Below are 20,101 nucleotides of genomic sequence, written 5' to 3'. Positions count from 1 at the left end.
GACATCTATAGAGACCCACTGCTGCTGCAGGCCCAAGGAACCAGACATATTCTGGGTGGTAGCATGAGTAAGGATCTCTCTATGGCCTCAGTGGCAGCACAGGCTACCCCTATCAGACTGTTCATCACTACCCTTGCCTCTCCAGCACTGTTTCCCTTCACTGTCCACACACACAGCTCTGCTTTTCCTTCTCTGCCATCCCTCCACTACTTATTTGCTCATATTATTTATTGCTGGGCCTCTGGGTGTCTTCACCCCCACCTACACCTTTCTTCAATTTCTCTAAGAGATTTATTCATCTCCTCCAATTGTTAGTTTGTGCTTTCTTGGATTTCTTTAAGAGATTTATCCATTTCCTCTTGAAGGACCTCTACCATCTTCATTTAGTTGGTTTTAGAGTCATTTCCTTGTGCATCAACTATGCTGGAATATTCTAGGCCTGCTGTGGTAGGTTAGCTGGGCTCTGGAGGAGACATATTGCCCTGTCTGTTATTGTTTGTGGTTTTTATTATAATATTTTTATTGATTATTTGGGAATTTTATGTCATGAACCCTGAGCATCCTCACTTCCCAGTCTCCTGTACCCTTGGGATGCCCCCTCAAAACTAAAAAAAAGAAGAAGAAAAGTAATTAAGTTCAATTTGTGTTGCCCATGTACTCATTGGCACATGGTCAAACTCCTGGTGGTCTCCCCACAAAGAAACCAGAATCCTTCTCCATCTTTACCCTTGCCAGAAGCCATTAGTTCTGGAGAGCTATACTTTATCCTTATCACAATATTTAAGAGTTCTCTTCTGTAGCTTTTTATTTAGGTTGTTACTCTTTGGGAGCTATTGGTAGGAGGAGGAAATGTCTCAGAAAACTTCCAGGTTCCGGGCAACATCCTGGAGCACAGATATCCACACACACAGTTCCTGGTATCAGCATGCGGCACTGACAACATGCTCTCCTGTGGCAGTAAAGACCACAGACATCACTCTGGCTTCCTCTGCTGCATGGACCACAGTCACCATCACAACACCCATCAGCAGCACAGGTGAAGGAAATCAACATTGTTCTCAGTATTAGCACAGCTCATGGACATCAATAGGGGGCCAGACCACATCACAAAACAAGTTTCAACAGATACAAGAAAGTTAAAATAACCCCCTGTATCATATCAGACCACTTCTGATTAAAGCTGCATTTCAACAAGAGCACAGACAACAGAAAGCCTAAAAACTCAGAAACAGAACAACCCTGAGTGACTACAGGGTCAAGGCAGAAATAAAGAAATTAAAGACTTCCCAGAATTCAATGAAAATGAATGCACAAAATACCCAAACTTATGGGATGCAATGAAAACAGTGCTAAGAGTTCATAGCACTAAGTGCTTCCATAAAGAAATTGGATTCTGAACATCTATGCTCCAAATGCAAGGGCACTCACATTCATGAGAGAAACTTTACTAAAGCTCAAAACGCACATTGCAACTCACACAATAATAGTGGGAGACTTCAACAGCCCATTCTCAGCAATGCACAGATCATGGAAACAGAAACTAAACAGATACATAGTGAAATTAACAGAAGCTATGAACCAAAAGAGTTTAACAGATATCTATAGGACATTTCATCCTAAAACAAAAGAATATACCTTCTTCTCAGCACCTCATGGTACCTTCTCCAAAATTGACCATATAATTGATCACAAAACAGGCCTCAACGGATATAAGAAGATTGAAATAATCCCGTGGATCCTATTAGATCACTATGGACTACGGTAGGTCTTCAATAACAGCAAAAACAACAAAAAGCCCACATACACATGTCAGCTGAACAATGTTCTACTCAATGATAACTCTGTGTGGGTTTAAACCACACAAAGACCCTTTAACAACAGAGAACTTCAGATCAATCTCCCTCATGAATATCAGTGCAAAAATACTCATTAAAATTCTCACAAACTGTATTCAAGAACACATCAAAATGATCGTCTATCATGATCAAGTAGGCTTCATACCAGGGATGCAGGGATGGTTCAATATATAGAAATTTTCATCAATATAATCCACTATATAAACAAACTCAAATGAAAAAAAAACCCACATGATCATCTCATTAGATGCTGAGAAAATATTTGACAAAATTCAACACCCCTTCATGGTAAAAGTCTTGGAAAGATCAGAAATTCAAGGCCCATACCTAAACATAGTGAAAGCAATGTACAGCAAACCAGTAGCCAAAATCAAACTAAATGGAGAGAAACTTGAAGCAATCCCACTAAAATCAGGGACTGGACAAGGCTGCCCACTCTCTCCCTACCTATTCAATATAGTTCTTGAAGTCTAGCCAGAGCAATTAGAAAACAAAAAGAGGCCAAAGGGATACAAATTGGAAAGAATGAAGTCAAAATATCACAATTGTAGATGATACGATAGTATATTTAAGTAACCTCAAAAATTGCACCAGAGGAATCCTACAGCTGATAAACAACTTCAGCAAAGTGACTGGATATAAAATTAACTCAAATCAGTATCCTTCCTCTACTCAAAGGATAAACAGGCTGAGAAAGAAATTAGGGAAATGACACCCTCCACAATAGTTACAAACAATATAAAATACCTTGGTGTGACTCTAACCAAGGAAGTGAAAGATCTGTATGACAAAAACTTCAAGTCTCTGAATAAAGAAACCAAAGATCTCAGAAGATGGAAAGATCTCCCATGGAAAGCAATCTACAGACTCAATGCAATCCCCATCAAAATTCCAAATCAATTCTTAATAGAGTTAGAAAAAGCAATTTTCAAATTCATTTGGAATAGGAAAAAACCCAGGATAAGAAAAACTATTCTCAACCACAAATGAACTTCTGGGGCAATCAGCATCCCTGACCTCAAGCAGTATTACAGAGCAATACTGATAAAACTGTATGGTATTGGTGCAGAGATAGGCAGATAGACCAGTGGAATAGAATTGAAGACCCAGAAATGAACCCACACACCTATGTTCATTTGATCCTTGGCAAAGGAAGTAAAACCACCCAGTGGAAAAAAGAGCATTTTCAACAAATGGTGCTGGTTCAACTGGAGGTCACCATGGAGAAGAATGCAAATAGACCCATTCTTATCACCCTGTACAAAGCTCAAGTCCTAGTGGATCAAAGACTTCCACATAAAACCAGATACACCGAAACTAATAGAAGAGAGAGTGGAAGAACACATGGGCACTGGGGAAAATTTCCTGAACAGAACACCAATGCCTTGTGCTCTAAGATCAACAATTGACAAATGGGACTTCATAAAATTGCAAAGCTTCTTATGTATGGCAAGGGACACTGTCAATAGGACAAAACAGCAACCAACAGATTGGGAAAAGATCTTTCTCAATCTTACATGAGATAGACGGCTAATATCTATTATATACAAAAAGTCAAAAAGTTAGACTTTGGAGAATCAAATAACCTTATTAAAAATGGGGTACAGAGCTAAACAAAGAATTCTCAACTGAGGAATATCAAATAGATTCAAAGCACCTAAAGAAATGTTCAACATCCTTCGTTGTCAGGGAAATGCAAATCCAAACAACCCTGAGATTCCACATCATGCCAGTCAGAATGGTTAAGATAAAAACCTCAGGTGACAGCAGATACTGGTGAGGATGTGGAGAAAGAGGAACACTCCTCCATTGTTGGTGGGATTGCAAACTGGTACAAGTACTCTGGAAATCAGTCTGGAGGTTCCTCAGAAAGTTGGATATAGTACTATCTGAGGACCCAGCTATACCACTCCATCCAAAAGATGCTCCAACATATAACACAGTCACATGCTCCACTATGTTCGTAACAGTCTTATTTATAAGAGCCAGAAGCTGGAAAAACCTAGATGTTTTTCAACAGAGGAGTGGATATAGAAAATATGGTACATCTACACAATGGAGTAAGCTTCATCTATTAAAAACAATGACTTCATGAAATTCTTAGGCCAATGGATGGAACTAGAAAATATTCTGAGTGAGGTAACCCAATCACTAAAGAACACATGTGGTATGCACTCACTGATAGGTGGATATTAGCCTAAAAGCTGGGAATACTCAAGACACAATTTACAGACCACATGAAGCTCAAGAAGAAGGAAGACCAAAGTACAGATGCTTCAGTCCTTCTTAGAAGTGGGAACAAAATACTCACAGAGGATATATGGAGACAAAGTATGGAGCAGAGCTGAAAGAAAGGCTCTCCAGAAATTGTCCCACCTGGGGAATCCATCCAATACACAGTCACCAAACCCAGACAGTATTTCTGATGCCAAGAAGTGCATGCTGACAGGTGCCTGATATAACTGTCTCCTGAGAGGCTTTGTCAGGGCCTGACAAATACTGGGGCAGATGCTCACAGCCAACCCCTGGACTGAGAATGGGGTCCAGATGCAAAGACCATAGCCAAACATTAGGCAGAGCTCAGGGGGACTCTGAAGAAGACAGGGGGAAGGTTTGTAGAGTCAGAGGGGTCAAGGACACCAGAAAAACATGGTCACAGAATCAACTAAACAGGGGTCATAAGGGCTCACAGAGACTGAACAGGGATTCTTTTGCTTGCTTTTGGGATCCTTTCCCTCTTAGTTGCCCCATCCAGCCTTTATATGAGGGTTTGTGTCTAGTCCTGCCGCATCTTATTATGTCATGTTTGGTTGAATCCCTGGGAGATCTGCCATTTTCTGAAGAGAAATGGAAGAACAGCGGGTCAAGCGGAGAGGTGAGGTTGTGAGGAGGATTGGGAGGAATGGAGAGGAGGGAGACCGTGGTCAGGGTGTAGTGTATAAGAGGTGAAAGAATAAAAAGAAAAAAGAAAAAAAAACCATAGGCATCCACAGTGCCTTTTAAAGAAAGGAGAGTTATGTTGAAACGACACACATTTTTACAATTCCTAATTTTAGAAAAAGAAGTGTTAGGAACGGGCAGTTTTGTTTAAACAGATCAAAGTGTACTAAAGATAATGAGGTCATACTCAAAGTCCAAACACTGTGTACTTTCTGAAGTTGCATTTATAGACCCTTGGAGCGCAAGCTTTCCAGCGTGTTTGTTCCCAGTGAGCCAATGGCTCTCTTCATTTTTCTGGGGATTTGGCTTTCTTGTTCGGTTTTTCTTTTTCTATGGAATCAGCACCATGTCAGAAGGAAGCTCCCACCTGGTCCCACTCCTCTACCAATTTTTGGCAATGTTTTGCAAGTGGGTATTAAAAATATCAGCAAATCTATGTGCATGGTAAGTGTGATTCGTTTCTTTTCAGTGCCTTTCTTTCTTTCTTTCTTTCTTTCTTTTCTTTCTTTCTTTCTTTCTTTCTTTCTTTCTCTCCCTTTCTTTCTTTTTTTTCTTCTTTTTTTTTAAAGAAAATTATTTATTTTATGTATGTGAGTACACTGTTGCTGTCTTCAGACACACCAGAAGAGGGCACCAGATCCCATTACAGACGGTGGTGAGCCAACACGTGGTGGCTGGGGATTGAACTCAGGACCTCTGGAAGAGCAGTCAGTGCTCTTAACCGCTGAGCCATCTCTAAACACCATCCCCCCCATTAGTGGTATTTTTTAATGAGTGAATTATACATCCTTAGAACAAATAATATGCAGTTCCAGACTGCATCAGATGTTACGAGGAGCCAAGCAAGAAGTCTTCTTTTAAGTGTAGGAATACAGGTTTACAGTAAGGCAAGGAAAGGTATTTTAATATCACAGTGGCCACTCAGATAGATAGATAGATAGATAGATAGATAGATAGATAGATAGATAAAGAGATAGATCCAGAGGCTTCCTTTAGGTTGGCAGTCTTGAGGTTTTATACAGGTGAAAAACAAAGACAAAGCTTGAGGTGTTTGCACAGCATGGTCTTATTGATCAGTGTAGAGGAAGCTCCTAGTTCTTCAGGATAGGGGACAATGCCTATTTGGTACAGAGGAAGCAGATTTCTTTTTGTGTTCAGGAAGTTGTTAAACTGCTCAGGGATAATCTCTTGGGATTCTGGATTGGTGCCTTAGTTCCCGGGAGATGACTGCCCTTGTTTAGAGGGTATTTTCTCCACAGAGTGAGCTTGCCTGTTCCTGGTTGTTTAACACTGTTGTTGAAGGCTTCCGGGGCAACTATAGAGGCTCTGAGACAGGATCTCACGTTGGTGGTTTCAATATTCAGGCAGGAGAATTAGCCTCTTAGGATAAACACTTGAATGCTTTTCTAGCCTACACTCAGAGTCCAATAGAATCACACTTTAAGGTCAAGAAGACAGGTACCACCTGAGGTCAGAGATGTATTTATCCTGTTTTAGGTACTCAGGCACCTGGAGGTCCAGCTCAAGAGTGAATGTGTGTGTGCATAACATGTACATGCATGCATATGTGTGTGGATACGTGTGTTTGAGTGTGGGCACATATGTACTACAATCATCCCGTGACAGTCAGAGGTGTCCTGCTTGTCACCTTATTTGAGACAATGTTCTTTGTCAGTTATTGCTGTGTATCTCAGCCTAGCTGGACACGAGCTTCTGGGGATTCTCTAGTCTGTCTTCCTTCCTGTGGTGGGAACACTAGGATTGCACGTGTGCATGACAGTGCTCAGTTTTATGGAAGAACACCGAGTCCTTTATATACGGAACTATATTTCCAGCCCAAGAATGAAAACAAAAATTTTAATGCAAGTCCAAGTCTGTGCTCTGCATAGAGTTTGGAGGAGACAGGATCCAAGAAGTGTTTTGTGACAGTCAGGGGCAGCAGAATCCATGTTCACAATCTGTCCCAGGTCCCTTTCAGTCCGTCAGTTATTCTCTGATGAACTGCAATGTAGGAGGGGCTGTGTTCAGTTACAAAACATATTAATCTATACCGTCTCAAGTCTACATTTTTCTATAACGATTTGGAGTCAAGGGCATAAGCAAGGTTTCAATAATTCTGAGAGTTCTCATTAAATTTCCAGATAATGAGTCAATGACTTCTCTATCATTCATTCACATGGTGGTCATTCCCTGAAACATGAAGGGATGACCAGAAATCTATCTTTTCTCTGAGACAGTCAGAGTCACCAGGGAACTCCCTGCCTCCACAGGTTCTTCTTCCTGGGCTGGGAGCTCTGAATTAACTCATGGCCGGAGGCAAATCTTAAAATCTTTCTGAGCTTTACTTTGTATTTCTCTATATTGTGTAAGATAATATATATTATATATTCAGCACATGGGAGTTGACTGTTTTTGCATTCAACAGCAGTGAATGGCTGCTTGGTATCAGGTACTACGCTCTGTGCATGCGGCTGGTTTTAAGAGAGATTACAATATATAAAACCCTGTAGAAGGGACAGCCTGGACAGCAGGCATGTCCAACTAGCTTTGTTCTCAATGCTGTTAGAACTCAGAACCGTCAGTGTATGGATGGCATGGAGAAGGGATGGCGGGAGATGACTACTAGTGTACAGCGTGGTGACTGAGAGAAATACCATAAACTCAGGAAGAGAAGCACAGTGTCCATTGTAAGAGCAGGCAGGAGTAGAAATCTGATGCAAATGTAGGTTTTTCAGAAAAGGTAAAAAATTTGAGTAAATATGTATCACAGGCTGTGTTGCACTGGAGAACAGTAGTAACAGCAACATTGGCAAGAGCACAGTGATAACGGCCATTTAAATGTCACGTATTATGAAACTACTGCATGTAATGTTAGTGAAGTTGGCAAATATTAAGATATCTGTGCAGTATGAATGAAAATATCACCCTCTCTGATCACTCTGCTCTGTTTTCAGCTAGCAAAAGAGTATGGGCCTGTGTTCACCGTGTATCTGGGCATGAAGCCCACTGTGGTGCTGCATGGATATGAAGCATTGAAGGAAGCTCTGATTGACCGGGGAGAAGAGTTTTCTGATAAAATGCACTCGTCAATGCTCAGTAAAGTCAGCCAAGGGTTAGGTATGGCTCTTTGTTTGGACGTATCCAGGACTGTACAAGTGGCAATGAAGCTAAATAGGGAAGAAAACCGAGAAGCTAGAAGTGACTTTGTAAAAATTCAGAACAATTTAAAGGTAGCACACGAGACACATTTCCTTATATCATTTATTTTTTTTGCAACCTTGGCTTTAGTCACCGTTCGACTACTCTCTCCCATTCCTATTCCTGTTACCGATTCCCTTCCTCTTCCCAGGAGCCCCATCTCTGCATGCACACATTACCCCCTCTTTTCACCTCCCCCTCTTAGATGTCTTCTGCCTCTCTTATGGGCTTTCTTCTTTCACGTGTGTGTGCATGTGAGACACATACATACAGACTTGCTCACACACACATCATACACAAATACAAGCACATAAACATATATCTCTAGGTTCTCTATAACAGAAAAAAAAGTGGTCTTTGTTTTTAAAAGTCTGGATTCTTTTACTTGAAATAATAATTTACACTTTCATGTAAATGTGACTTCATTTTCTTTATGTTTGCATAAATCTTGACTAACGTGTATTAGTAGATTTTAGTGGCCTTTGGTGTGATATGTGTACACAGACACAGCGTCCATTGGTGAGTTTGGCTCCTCTATCCCCTCTTGACACAAAGAACTATAAGAAACTGAGAAATGTTGAGAGTGGAAGAGGTTGTTTTATCCAGGAAACTAATTCAACTGCTTGGAAATGTTTTTGAAACTTTAGTGCAGATGTTTCTCAAGTCACAATGAGATTACATCCCAGCAAACCCATCTAGGCTAAAACTAGCCTAAGTTGAAAGCGTAGTTACAATAATTAGCCTACAAATCACCACAGCCTCATAGAGCACTGCACGGCAGTGCTTGTCTTTCAAGGTTGCATGGCTGATTAGGCCATCGGGCATGCTGCCCAAGATTAGGAGGGTGTATTATTACACATGTGAATAACTAAGAAAGGAGGAATATTCAATATCCTCCTTTACACTGATCGGGTAGCTCCTTTTCTAACTCATAAGCAGACAAGCCACAGGTTGAAACTGTGCTAGATGGAGAAATTAACTGTCTATCAGTTATTGGTTTTCAGAGCTGGTATAAAGCTATCCAGCTATCCAGTCTTCTGATGGAGAACTGAGTTCTGGAAAAAGTGACAAGGAATCTTTTGCTTCTCTGTATCATTCTCTAAAATTTTCTTGACAAGTTTATTTTTTTTTATGGGTTTATCTTCCTTTAGTATCACTTTTTTTCTGGAGCTGAGGACTGAACCCAGGTACTTGCACTTGCTAGGTAAGCGCTCTACCACTGAGCTAAATCCTCAACCCCATCGATCCGGTTTCTAATTTTGAGAATTTTTGTTGAACTTTTTAGATTCAAATACGTCACAGTACATGCAAGAATTTAAACAAGTACAGAGTAAATTTTAATCTACAAAGAGGAATTTGTCAATTACTTTACATACCCCTTATCTGAGGAACACAGTGTTGTGAGATCTTACCCATCCCTTGTCTCCACTCAAGGCCTTGGACATACTAAGCAACCACGGAACCACCTGATCATAATCCAGTATTCATTTTTTTCTGGAGAATTATCACTTGATGGTTCTAAAATTCACAAGCAGAAAAGCTAGCCCTGACTTTGCCTCCTTACAATTTATAATCTATAGGATCATAGAAGAAACACTTTGCTGACATCCTCCTTGTAAGCAAAATGGAGGAGATTGAAGATTCACAGAGTTATACTGAGGCTTTGAGAAGTTACTGGTGGGAACCAGCTCTTCAGTATGTGAAATCTAGAGCCCGAGTGGTGAAATACTAGGTTGAATTAAGAGGGGTATCAGGTAAGGTGGGGTTGACAATCAAGTCTTTTATGCCTGCACAGGAGCCAGTGTTATTTCCTGAGATGAGTACTCTCAACTAGAATTCATGATAACAGATTTCTTTTTGTTCCAACAGGCATTGTCTTCAGCAACGGAGAAATATGGAAACAAACACGGCGTTTCTCCCTCATGGTCTTAAGGTCTATGGGGATGGGAAAGAAAACTATTGAAAACCGAATTCAGGAGGAAGTTGTTTATCTGCTGGAAGCACTGAGAAAAACCAATGGTATACCTATTTCTATAATTAACAGATATGGAAGATGAACTTTTATTACAAATAGGCTCTTTATAAACATGGAGCCAGAGTATAATTGAAGGTTTCTCTTCTCTCATGACAACAGTAAGAAATGAGGTAGTTATGATGTCAGTTTTTCCAGGACCCTCACTGACCAACTTTTGTGCAATTAACTTTCAGTATTATCCATGGTTCTTGTTTTCATGTGATCATGGAAGGAAACAAAGGTATAGACAACAGGAAATGTGTTTTTAAGTTAGACATGGAAGTAGCACAGAAAATTCGCCTTACCTTGGTAGGCTGTGTCTAGCAACAGGTCCACATCTAACTGGCAAACTATCCGCCCCCAGAAGGAAGACATACATCTTGGTTGCATCAACTTTGAAAAGTAGGAAAGTTTTCTGATAACCTTTTGAGAAATGTTACAGGGTGGTCAAATTGTGTAAAGTGTCAGTGTACGACTGTTTACACGGGAAAGTATGAAAGGATGGAGCTGCCCCAGCACAGAGCTCAGTGAGTGTGTGTGCACATGCAGGTGTGGGATATGGTGGAGGAGAAAGAGTGGGCTGGAGAGCAGGCAGGAGGGGATAAAGTCAGGGTCAATAAGGGTCAATATGTGTGTGTGTGTGTGTGTGTGTGTGTGTGTGTGTGTGTCCATAGGACCTCACGATTTAAATGTTTTATAAAACTATCATTAATATATTATTTTATTTTCTGTGGAGAATTATTATGTTTTAAACCAATATTCTATACCATTTATTTTTGGTATCGCGCAGAATGCAATTTTTTAAAATTTTTTCTCCATCTTTATTAAATTGGATATTTCTTAATCTTCATTTCAAATGTTATTCCCTTTCCCCGTTTCCAGGCCAACATCCCCCTAGCTCCTCCCCCTCCCCTTCTATATGGCTGTTCCTCTCCCCATCCTCCCCCATTACCGCCCTCCCTCCAACAATCCTGTTCACTAGGGGTCCAGCCTTGGCAGGACCAAGGGCTTCCCTTCCACTGATGCTCTTACTAGGCTATTCATTGCTACCTATGAGGTTGGAGGCCAGGGTCAGTCCATGTAGAGTCTTGGAGTAGTGGCTTAGTCCCTGGAAGCTCTGGTTGGTTGGCATTGTTGTTCATATAGGGTCTCAAGCTCCTTCAAGCTCTTTCAGTCCTTTCTCTGATTCCTTCAATGGGGGTCCTGACCTCAGTTCAGTGGTTTAATGATGGCGTTCGCCTATGTATTTGCCGTATTCTGGCTGTGTCTCTCAGGACAGATCTACATCCGGTTGCAGAATGCAATCATTACAGAGAGTATTTGTGTAGTTTGGTTGCTCCGAGGATAATTTGAAGAAACGAAGTGAGTGTGTCAGTAAGAGTTGTTTGGGTGATAATGTAGTGTACCAAACTATGCACAGACATGGAAAGGAATAAACTCCATGCATTGTGTATATTATGCTTTTAGTTCATTTTCAAATATCTCTTCTTGGTTACTCTCATGTGTTTAACTTTTGTTGGATTCTAGAACGTTAACTGCGATTTATCTCAGTCTTTGATGTTAGTAATATAAAATTTACAGTGTCTGAAAGTCATTGCAGATCTTTGAGTTCTCTGTCGGTGTATTAGAGTAATATTTTGTGGCTAACTGGGGTACCTATTTAACATACCACAGCAGAATCGGTGCCGGATTCTCTGGACACCTCTCAATCTCTACCTGCTACTGGGTAGAGCTGGCATTTCCCATCCTCTACCCTGAATGTTTCAGCATATGGGCTGGGCTGCCCTTCTCCCAGCTGCCCTTCCTTATATAATACAGCCATTTTGGTTTCCTGGTTTTTTTTTTTAACCTACCCTTTATTCTCCTGTCTCTCCCTTCTCCCCTTCCTCCTCTCCTCACATGGTTCAGCTGAGGGTCATGTCCATTCCTGAATCTCCCAGACATCTTTGATTTGATCCTGGCCATGGACTCTTACATCTATAACAAACCATCTCCTCTACCATACCTAGGAGCAGTCATGTCCTTCCTTTTCTATTTCTTGTTTCATTCATCTGGTACTGGAACCTAGGATTGGCATATATGAGTTCCCTTTCAAGGAATTCAGCCTCTCGGAGCCAAGCTGCTGATCTGACTATCCTAAAGCATGCACAGATTGTTTCTGCTGGTTCCTGCCCTCCATGAACTCTGACCCCAAATTCTAGAGTCTCCGTTCTGAGCTACTTTCCCCCTCTACATGTTCTAACCATTCCTCCACTTTGGCTATGCCCTAAGTGTCTCTCTAGCTCTGCTACACCTTTCTGGGTGTCTGTACTAAAAATACTCTGTCCCTTTTGCCTGCTTTCTCATCTCTCTCTGCTGGATAAGTGTAACCGGAGCTGCCTCTTTGTCTGCTGGTACTACAAAAGTCGCACCGGTGTGCCAGGAAGCTCCTCTTGCCCTACTTGGTCCTCAGTCATGGTCTTGAGATCTGCCTTGTGGCTGGGGTGTGGGAACGCCACTTGGGGCAGGCAAAAATGGATATTCTAGATTGCATTTACCCTATACCATCATCAGATGCTTGTGAAAAGCGGGGAGACACTGCTCAGGGGGTGGGAAAACACAGCTTAAGGTGGGGGCCTCTGCCCTAGTGCAAAACAACATAGGTTGAGGCCGAAGCTGGGGTTCCCTGACTCCTGGACATCCAGACACCGCTGGAAGTCTAAGGGAGGTGGGAATGTAGGGGATAGGAGGGGGTGGCGGTGGGTGATGGGACTCTGGCTTTGCTCACCAACAATTGTCCTTAGCTTAAGGGTGATTGTCCAGGAGTGTGGAGGGACCTTCTGCGGGAGACTACTCTGTGGATGAAGGCCTTTTCCATGTTCCGCATGGCAGTTCTTGATGAGAGAGACAGGCTTTGGTCCCAAACTGTTTATTGATTGTTCATTGTGGAAAATGGGTGCATATCCCCTCCTCAGGGTGGACCAGAGATTAAATACTTTTTGTAGAAAAGAATGTCTGGGAAGGGCCGCTAGATAAGCATGGAGAACTCAGCTCTGGGCTACCTGACTACAGGTCACGTCCCTCTGTGGGGAGTGTGGACATGTGTTCTGGGATAAGAATCTGGTAGGAAGCAGAACCGCAGATGGGTTCTGGGGTCTCTGAACTCACTTAACCATACCAAGCTTCCCGGCACGGTCCACTGCCCCACAAGAAAGAATGCCTCTCCTCTGTGATTTGGAACTTTTTTTTTTCTGACAAGTTTCCCATTCTGCTCGGGAATGTCACTGGGTCTTTACTGAAAAGAGATACATCCACAAAACAAGTTTCAAAGTAACCTTTTAACTTTATTCCTTCTTTTAAAAGGAACTTGTTTATTTTACAAATATTGCTCCCAGAAATCAACCACCTGTGCCTCATGGTAAATGGTTGGATAGAAGTTTGAAGTTTATGTGAAGAAAGTGTTCTAAGGGTCTGGAGAGATGGCTCAGCCGTTAAAGTCTAGACTCACAACCAAAAATATAAGAAAGTGTTCTAAGGTATACAAATGTAGGTTGTAAAGTCTAAGAAAGTAATTTAAGGTATGTAAAGACCGAGGATGCACAAGTTAGAAGACTGTTTCAAATTTCTTTCTCCCTACGTTATTGTCAACTAAAACTTCTAAAGTTCAAATTTCCAACTTCAATCAATGAAGCTCTGATAAAAGCTAGTAAAGCCCCAGATACTATTATCAGTGACAAGTTCAATATTTTAAATTTTCTTTGGTTGTCTTCTAAGAAGAGACATAAAAGTGCTTTTTTTTTTTGAATGTCTTCTTTTCCCATCTTTATTAACTTGAGTATTTCTTATTTACATTTCAAATGTTATTCCCTTTCCCGGTTTCCAGGCCGACATCCTCCTAACCCCTCCCCCTCCCCTTCTATAGGAATGTTCCCTCCCCATCCTCCCCACATTACCACCCTCCCCCAACAATCCAATTGACTGGGGGTCCAGCCTTGGCAGGACCAAGGGCTTCCCCTTCCACTGGTGCCCTTACTAGGCTATTCATTGCTACCTAAGGGGGTGGAGCTCAGGGTCAGTCATGTATAGTCTTTGGGTAGTGGCTTAGTCCCTGGAAGCTCTGGTTGGTTGGCATTGTTGTTCATATGGGGTCTCGAGCCCCTTCAGCTCTTTCAGTCCTTTCTAAGATTCCTTCAACGGGGGTTCCGTTCTCAGTTCAGTGGTTTAATGATGGCGCTCGCCTATGTATTTGCCGTATTCTGCTGGGTCTCTCAGGAGAGATCTACATCCAGTTCCTGTCAGCCTGCACTTCTTTGCTTCATCCATCTTATCTAGTTTGGTGTCTGTATATGTATGGGCCACATGTGGGGCAGGCTTTGAATGGGCGTTCCTTCAGCCTCTGTTCTAAACTTTGCCTCCCTATTCCCTCCCAAGGATATTCTTATCCCCCTTTTAAAGAAGGAGTGAAGCATTCACATTTTGGTCATCCTTCTTGAGTTTCATGTGTTCTGTGCATCTAGGGTAATTCAAGCATTTGGGCTAATATCCACTTATCAATGAGTGCATATCATGTGTGTTTTTCTGTGATTGGGTTACCTCACTCAGGATGATATTTTCCAGTTCCATCCATTTGCCTATGAATATTGTAAACTCATTGTTTTTGATAGCTGAGTAGTACTCCATTGTGTAGATGTACCACATTGTCTGTATCCATTCCTCTGTTGAAGGGCATCTGGGTTCTTTCCAGCTTCTGGCTATTATAAATAAGGCTGCTATGAACATAGTGGAGCATGTGTCTTTGTTATATGTTGGAGCATCTTTTGGGTATATGCCCAAGAGAGGTATAGCTGGGTCTTCTCTTGATTGTGCTAAAAACATCTCCGATCAATCTATATATCCAGTCCTCTGGAAAGAGTGCTAATGCCTTTAACCCAGAGTCAATTTTTGGTCCCCATGCTTTTACTATGACTCAAAGGCATGAGTCTACTGCCTTTTCTGAAACAGACCTCAAACAGTGGCAATGCTGACATACGTTGGAGGTTGGTCTGGTGCTGTATATACACATGCTAATTTATGAACCCCAAGTTCTGGTTGCTCTAAGACAAGTGAATTCTCAGGTACACCGGTCTTTGTTGTATAAACCTTGCTCCTCAATTTAAAGCTATTGGCTATATAAAAGAGGCTATGGCTAGTTACTGTGGAGAATAGAAGTAAGCAGAGCTTCTATAGCCAGGCCGGGGGCTGCAGAGAGGGACCATGAGGAGAAGGAGAGGAAGAAGAAGAAGAAAGGGAGAAAAGAAGGAGAAAAAGGAGGAGAAAGAAGGCAGAACAGGAGGTCTCTATTAGATGTGATGGACCAGGAACACATGCCTGAGTGAAATGCTTCACCCCCACTCCAAGGACAGACTGATGGGGTAGAAATAACCCAGGTGAGACTCAAACAGCAAGTACTTGGGAAGCAGCCAGTCTAGTGTTAGAAAAATAGATTAGGGCTAATTTCCCAGTAATTGGGCTGAAGCTAAATGAGTAGACTCAGTCTCACTCATTTGGAAGCTAGCCAGGGATAAAAGTAAATATGTGAATTTACAAACATATCTAAATTTTTTATCTCCTTTTGTATACTTATTCTGATAAGCTTCAGGGAGTCAACTTGGATTCACCTCTAGCAGGTCAAATGAACTTCAAATAAGTATGCCTAAGTTTCTCCACCTGCCTTTTCCTGAAAGTGGGATCTTTGATCTTGGGATTTCCCTAACCACAACTACCAGGACCTTAGGCCTGAAAGTTTTAGATATACCTCCTGTCCCTAATCTATCTGTCCCAGCAGATTTCAAATCAACCACAGACTGCTCCAGCAATTGACCAGCTCTAGGGATTTTGAGTCCTAGAACACTTGCACATAGCTAGCTAGCTCCAGGTAGTCCAGTTTCACAAACTGTCCCAAAGCAGCCTATGATTCCCTAGCCCCAGTCCAGCCCAGCCTGGACAGAAAGTGAAAAGCCCGTACTTCAGTCTTTTTTTTTCTTCCCAGGCTTTGGTTAGCATTCCAGTTTTCTTGGGTCCCCAACAACAAAGCCCCAATGTCAGCAGTAAATAGTCATAGAATATATTTCATTGCTTCTTTTAACTCATTTTCAACAGAAAAGCTTGGATGTTAGGTCTCAAACTCTGGGACAAATGGTTATCTGATGAGCCTATTTGATGTATCAAAACAGCCTGGCCAGCAGGTTCTCCAAGTATCCTTCGGTTCCTACCTGCCATAGGGTGTGCCTGACATACTCTGCTCCTCTACCATAAACTTCTCCAGCCCAGGGGCTGGGCTGACTTCTCCCTAGCTGCTTTTCCCTATATAATCACACCATTTTGGTTACTTGCCCCCCCCTTATTTTGGTCTACTCTTTACTTTCCTGGCTCTGCCCTCTCTCCTTCCCCTCCCCTCACATGACTTGGCTCAGGGTCATGTTCACTCTAGACACTCCCAGAGTCTCTGACTCTGGCTCTGCTCTATTATCTATAATAAGTCTTCTTCTCCACCATAATTAAAAAATGAATAATATTTTGAAATTTGAGTTAGTAAAGGAATGTACATATGGGAAGTGATTTTGTATATATAACATTACAACAATGTAATAATATAATAATATAATATAATGAAATACAATACAAGTCTTGTCTGAAAATGGTGTGAAAGAACAGGGAAATTTATACTTGGTTATGACTTTCCATCATCTCCTGGCCCACATTCGCTTACACTTACCTTCATTCAACCTCTCCATTGGACTTCACACTCTTAGCAATACCATTTCTTCATTACATAGCTCAAAACACTGGAAGTTTCTTAACAGGTTGCATAGACCTATTGTCTCTGTAACTTTTGTTTTTATACCCAGCTGTTTGTGTCCTTTTGAGGTTGTAGTGTGATGATTGGCAGAAGTCAGAGGTCCTGTGCAGATGCTGCACACTTGACAGCACAAGGATGGCTTCATGATACTTTTTGGAGGTCAGAGTGATGCTGTAGTTGGTCTGTAAATGGTGGAAGTGGTGCTCTGAATTTCCATATTGATTAAGAGGTGGGTCTAGGATGAGGAGTCCTGTATTGGCCACAGTAGCATGGGTTGACCTTCCTACCAGTGCTAAAGGAACATATACTGGGTCCTTTAGTCCACATGCCAGATGTGGGTGCAAGGGAATCAGTAAAGGAAGACTGTAAGAACTGGTACTGGGTGCACTACATTAGTGTGTTCCCTAAACTACCATGTATGCTTTCAAACATCTGAGTATATTTACACTTTCTATTACCACCATGTAAGGAAAGCCCATTTGAATTATCTTGTGTGCTTTGTTAAATGCATTGCATGTTTCCTGTGTCTGTTGATTTTCCCCAGCCCTAATTACTGCTGCTTTTATTTCATGCTAGATTATGTGAAAAACAGCATTTGGGAATTTGTGTTATGAAAGTTGGAAGTGTATCAGATCCAAAAAATAGGTTTTTGGGAATTTGATACAAGTCCTAGCCTATATCACTTCCACCCCTTCCACAGTTGATGATTCTTCTTGTATTATTGATTTGTACTGAGATTTGTATTTAGAAGACAATTAGAAATTATTTTTTCCACTCCCTCCAACATCAGAAGGCCCTGTCTGACTTTTGTAGTTTTCCCTTTTTATTTCCACAGGAGATCTCAGTCTATATGCTCTCCATTCCACTATGTGTCAACCTGCTATTTATTTATTTATTTATTTATTTATTTATTTATTTATTTATTTATTTTCACACTCCAGATTTTCTTGCCCTCCCGGTCCACTCTGATTGCTCCACATCCCATACCTCTTCCCCAGTCTCCACAAGGATGTCCCTACCCCACCCACCCCACCAGACCTCTAAACTTCCTGGGGCCTCCAGCCTCTTGAGGGTTAGGTGCATCTTCTCTGATTGAACCCAGATCTGAGTGTCCTCTGCTGTATATGTGTTGGGGGTCTCAGCTCAGCTGGTGGTGCCTGGTTGCTGCCTGGTTGGTGATCCAGTGTCTAAGAGATCCCAGGGGTACAGGTTAATTGAGACTGCTGGTCCTCCTACAGGGTTGTCCTCCTCCTTACCTTCCTCCAGCTTTTCCCTAATTCATCCAGAGGGGTCAGCAGCTTCTGTTCGTTGGTTGGGTGCACATATCTGCATCTGAGTCAGATGCATCTGCTTGGTGTGTCTTTTGGAGGGCAGTCATGGTAGGTCCCTTTTTGTGAATGCCCCATAGCCTCAGTAATGGTATCAGGTCTTGGAGCCTCCCCTTGAGCTGGATCCCACTTTGGGCTTGTCATTGGACCTTCTTTTCCTCAGGCTCATCTCCATTTCCATCCCTGAATTTCTTTCAGACAGGAAGAATTATGGGACAGAGCTTTGACTGTGGGATAGCAACCCCATCCCTCACTTGATATCCTGTCTTTCTGCTGGAGGTGGGTTCAATAAGTTTCCTCTCCCCACTGTAGGGCATTTCATCTACTATCTTCCCTTTGAGTCCTGGGTCTCTCACTTCTCAGGATTCTGGTATATTCTAGAGTGTCCTCCCAACTTCTTCTCGAGGTCGCCTGTTTCCATTCTTTCTGCTGGTCCTCAGGGCTTCAGTTCTTTCCCCCCACCCAATACCAGATCATGTTCCCCTCCTCCCCCATCCCCTTCCCCTCCCCTGCTCCCCCGCCCCCAGCCCTGTGTATCAGCCTGCCCTACTTTCTGCAGTCCAAGCTACCCTGGGAAACTGAGGAGCCCTCATTGTCATGGAACTGCCCAGGGCATGGTGAAAGTAGATGGGCTGTAAACGTAAGATGTACTGTGATGAGAATGTGATTGTCTCCTTCACAAGTTTAAAGCATATAACACACACTGGCTGTTTTAAATTTAACGAAACGTAAAAGTTTTTAGAAGAAAATAAAGCGATTTAAAGAACGAAGTTATTAAGGTTTGTGTAGGCATGGTGAGGAACTATCAGCACCTAGCTTTAGGTTGCACACATTTATAAATATTTTTAAATTATCTATCTTCATGTTTTGTCCTCTTCAGAATGAGGACTTTCGGAGTGTGGTAAAAATAAGAGAACAGTTGGAGACCGCAGAGTAGATGGAGCACATCAGATAGTTTATTTGGGGAGCCCAGAATAGTGTCTCTCATGTCTGCAGAGGTCAGAGGGTCTGATTCTTCACTAGGTGGCTCTCTCTCCTGTTTCAATCTGAAAACTTAAAGCCCGTATGAGGATTGTCTATTAACTTCTAATTCCCTTTCTTCTAGGGTCCCCCTGTGACCCCAGCTTCCTTCTGGCCTGTGTTCCCTGCAATGTGATCTCCAGTGTCATTTTCCAGCACCGTTTTGACTACAGTGATGAGAAATTCCAAAAATTCATAGAGAATTTCCATACAAAAATTGAAATTTTAGCATCTCCTTGGGCCCAGGTGAGGTTCAGCTCTATTTATATGTGAAATATCATGTACCCTGGTCTGTCCTCTCACCCTCCAGGAGAAGGTTTTAGATCTCTTGGAACTTGAGTTATAGGTGGTTGTGGGCTACGTGACCCAAGTGCTTAGGACTGAACTTGGAGCCTCTGCAACAGCAGCCCATGTTCTTAACTTCTGAACCATCGTCTCTCGAGACCCAATATTAGCTTACTGTTTGCTTAGAGGCCACTAAATTGCTGGGTGTAGTGATACAGCCTGGGCTGCATAATAAAATTCAGGCCATGTAAGGTTACCCTGACATAAACATTTCAAAACCAGGCAGACAGACAGACAGAACAAAACAAGAAAACTGCGAAGAAAAAGCCAACCAAAAGTATATCAAGATGGTTTAGGTGGCTTTAGGTTGCCTCTTGTTCACAAAATTTCTAGGTTATTTATTATTGTTCATTTTTGTGTTTTTATGATTCCTAACCAATTTACGAATTATCTGCCTCATTTAAAACTTAAGGGGAAAAGATGATATGAAATATGATATGAATAGAAAAAATTGTAGTATCAGAGGGTTTCATTTTTTAAAAATTTTTATTATGTATTTCTTTACTTACATTTCAAAGGTTATTCCCTTTCCTGGTTTTCTGTCTATAAGCCCCCATTCCCTCCCCTTCCCCTGCCCCCTACG

The 20,101-nt window shown here is 41.9% G+C and overlaps 1 protein-coding gene across 3 annotated transcripts in view; it reads left to right on the top strand.

The window, feature by feature from the left end:
* The first annotated feature begins 5,029 nt into the window (after positions 1-5,029).
* The window catches only part of LOC116891146 (cytochrome P450 2C70), a 29,782-nt gene continuing 14,710 nt past the window's right edge, over positions 5,030-20,101 (top strand). The window contains exons 1-4 of one of the 3 annotated variants that reach the window (XM_032891895.1): positions 5,030-5,240; positions 7,751-7,913; positions 9,864-10,013; positions 19,259-19,419. In XM_032891895.1, the coding sequence (XP_032747786.1) occupies positions 5,073-5,240; positions 7,751-7,913; positions 9,864-10,013; positions 19,259-19,419 (642 nt within the window). In that variant the 5' untranslated portion in view covers positions 5,030-5,072. The remainder of the gene's footprint in view (positions 5,241-7,750; positions 7,914-9,863; positions 10,014-19,258; positions 19,420-20,101) is intronic. The other 2 variants (XM_032891896.1, XM_032891897.1) reach the window with 2 other exon arrangements.

This window comes from Rattus rattus, chromosome 2 (genome assembly GCF_011064425.1).
Source record: "Rattus rattus isolate New Zealand chromosome 2, Rrattus_CSIRO_v1, whole genome shotgun sequence".
Classification (NCBI taxonomy): Eukaryota; Metazoa; Chordata; class Mammalia; order Rodentia; family Muridae; genus Rattus; species Rattus rattus.
This window is presented reverse-complemented; position numbering and strand designations above follow the sequence as displayed.